Here is a 2,591-nt window from a genome sequence, read left to right on the forward strand (position 1 = left end):
TTTGTTTCAACCATTATTAAAAGTTTCTTTTTAATACCTTACAGGTAAATTTAACTTTGAGTCGTTGGTTGGTGTGGATAAGATTCTAGGCCCTTTGTTCTTCATCAGTTTTGCTCTCATATCCATCTTCATTCTCATGAATATGTTCCTGACGGTGATAATCGAGGCGTTTTGCGTAGTAAAGCATACAAGTTCAGAAAACATTAAAAACGATTTGGAAATTGTTGACTTTATGATATATCGCTTCAAACTATGGACTGGCTTTGCTGAAAAACGATTGAAGAAACCTGTTAAACCACCTCAAAAATATATTCCAGGTAGGTGTATTACTGTATTTCATTATATATCACCCGACTTTACTCATGATGAATTTACTTTATTTTAACATACAACATTATAATTAACACTCTTTTGTAAATGTCAAAGAGTATCAAGATTTTTTGTTTGTTTGTTTTGCAGGAATCGATCCAGTACAAGTTGAATGTGATGAACTAAAAGACAAGTTAACGTGTATGGTGGATAAGTTGAACATGTTCATTCGAAAAGAACGTATTGAGGTACTAGGCCCCGATTCCTTTCAAAGCGATGTGCGTAGTATTTTCACGTCCGAATAATTGCTAGCATTGCAAAGATGATCATGATTCAAAATAGTGATTCTCAGTGTTGTCACGTAACAATGTAATGCTATTTATGGATCTTTTAATGTTCATGATGTCCTCGTCTTTTCGTCTTCGTGCATTTTCTTTTCCATCATCTCTTACCTTTGTCGTCCTTTTTCTTCTTTTGCTTTTCTTCTTGCTTTATCCACCTTTTCTTACATTCATTTTCTTTCTCTTTTCTTCCAAGTCTCCATCCAACCTCTCCATGCTTTTCCTCCTACACTTCCCTTTTTCTTCTATTTCATTAATTTCCTTATAATCAGCTTCTATACTTTTCCCTTTTTTCTGACACTTTGATTTTTCCTCTTACCTCTTTGTTCTTTCACGTCCTCGTTTTTTAAATTTTTCCTTTACACACGCTATCATCGCACGAATTCAGTCCATCATAAATTTATTTGTTTATATAGTTTTGTTCAGATTAGTGTCATGATAGACAAAATATCGCTAAGATTTTGCAACTATTAACTATTATGTCGTAATCATTGTTAAAGTGTATCTCTTAATAGTATTAATATTTTATCCATAATCGATGTTTATTATTATTAGGCCTATACCTACTTCATAAAATATAATATACGAACTGACTATGAAAGAATTACATTTCAGTTAATATGGAAATCTCTTTATGAAGCAGCGAATGTGTTCCAAAGACATAGCTTCAAATAAATATTATGTAATGCCTCTAGGGTAGGCCTATTTCATGATGTGCTCTATATAAGACCGACGGTATATAACTTTCGAATTACTAGTAAGTAAAATTTATTCGTATTTATTTTATATTTCTAATTCTTACACTATTAAACTTTTGCAGACTATTGGAGTTTCATCTTTTTTTTCTACATTTTTGTTACTTAACACAGGATTTAGGTGTTTTAAAGCAGTAACATGTTCTATAACAAATAAATCAATACATTGTATAGTTTTATATCACATTATTACTTAATAATTATGTAGAAAATTGGAATCGAATTCGGTTATGGATTGGCAACAATCTGTCATCAGTACAGAACAGAAAAATGCAAACGAAACCAAACCTTTTTCTTTCAACACACAGCTCTATCCCCATCATCAGATATATGACAAGTGTGATAAGTGTGTGGGAATTGCCCATTATGGAAATGATGATATCATATCACATCCATGTATTGGCATGATGATGTCATATTAAACCCATGTATGGGTATAATGATAACATATCACATGCATGTGTTAATTGTAAGGTGTATAAAAGAAAGAAATATTTTGTTATCTGAATTACCACCTCAACAAGTTTAGGAAATATTTCTAGACCTTTTTAAGTGTTATTTAATGTGTCTTAAATCTGTCTTTTTTTTCTTTGCTGTATTAATTGTTTAATGGTTAAAATATTTGTTTTACTGTAGATTAACATACTTTTTGTTTTACAATTAAGTTTTATGTTTTAAATTTTGTTTTGTATTAAGGTATTTTGGATGCACCATAAAACTTGTTTTATGTTTGCCACTGTTGTAAAAGTGAAGTCCATTAAATTGAAAATTGAAATTGACGACAGAATGTATTTAGCCACGAGAACGCATCCGTACTCTGCAGTCAGCATGACCTTAATTTAAGGATAGGGAAATTTTAGTGGTAAAGTATACAATGTGCTTTGTTAATAAACACGGTTACGTCATAACTAATGTTGGCTCTATTGATTTCTCTGTGTTGTACTGTAACTATGACGACATCATCGATATGACGATGACAGACATCGATAGTAAAATATTGACTAACAATACCAACATGGCGCTGATTAACAATACATGATGCAAGAAGTTTGTGTTACTGGACAAACCTTTAACAGTGTAAGGGTAAATTACAAGATGAACCTAAAATATAAAATATGAAACATAAGAAAAGAAAGATAACGAGATACGAGAAAGACAAAGAAAAGAAAGGATTATATGGAAATAC

The 2,591-nt window shown here is 31.1% G+C and overlaps 1 protein-coding gene across 1 annotated transcript in view; it reads left to right on the plus strand.

Annotated features, from left to right (window-relative positions):
• Positions 1 to 2,317, plus strand: part of LOC117123758 (polycystic kidney disease and receptor for egg jelly-related protein-like) — a 95,283-nt gene extending 92,966 nt beyond the window's left edge. Inside the window, exons 35-36 of the mRNA XM_033269763.1 lie at positions 45 to 317; positions 460 to 2,317. Of these exons, the coding sequence (XP_033125654.1) occupies positions 45 to 317; positions 460 to 614 (428 nt within the window). The 3' untranslated portion in view covers positions 615 to 2,317. The remainder of the gene's footprint in view (positions 1 to 44; positions 318 to 459) is intronic.
• The last annotated feature ends 274 nt before the right edge of the window (positions 2,318 to 2,591 follow it).

The sequence above is a fragment of the Anneissia japonica genome, unplaced genomic scaffold, assembly GCF_011630105.1.
Source record: "Anneissia japonica isolate Jap-2015-1 unplaced genomic scaffold, ASM1163010v1 scaffold7096_len229077_cov162, whole genome shotgun sequence".
NCBI lineage: Eukaryota > Metazoa > Echinodermata > Crinoidea > Comatulida > Comatulidae > Anneissia > Anneissia japonica.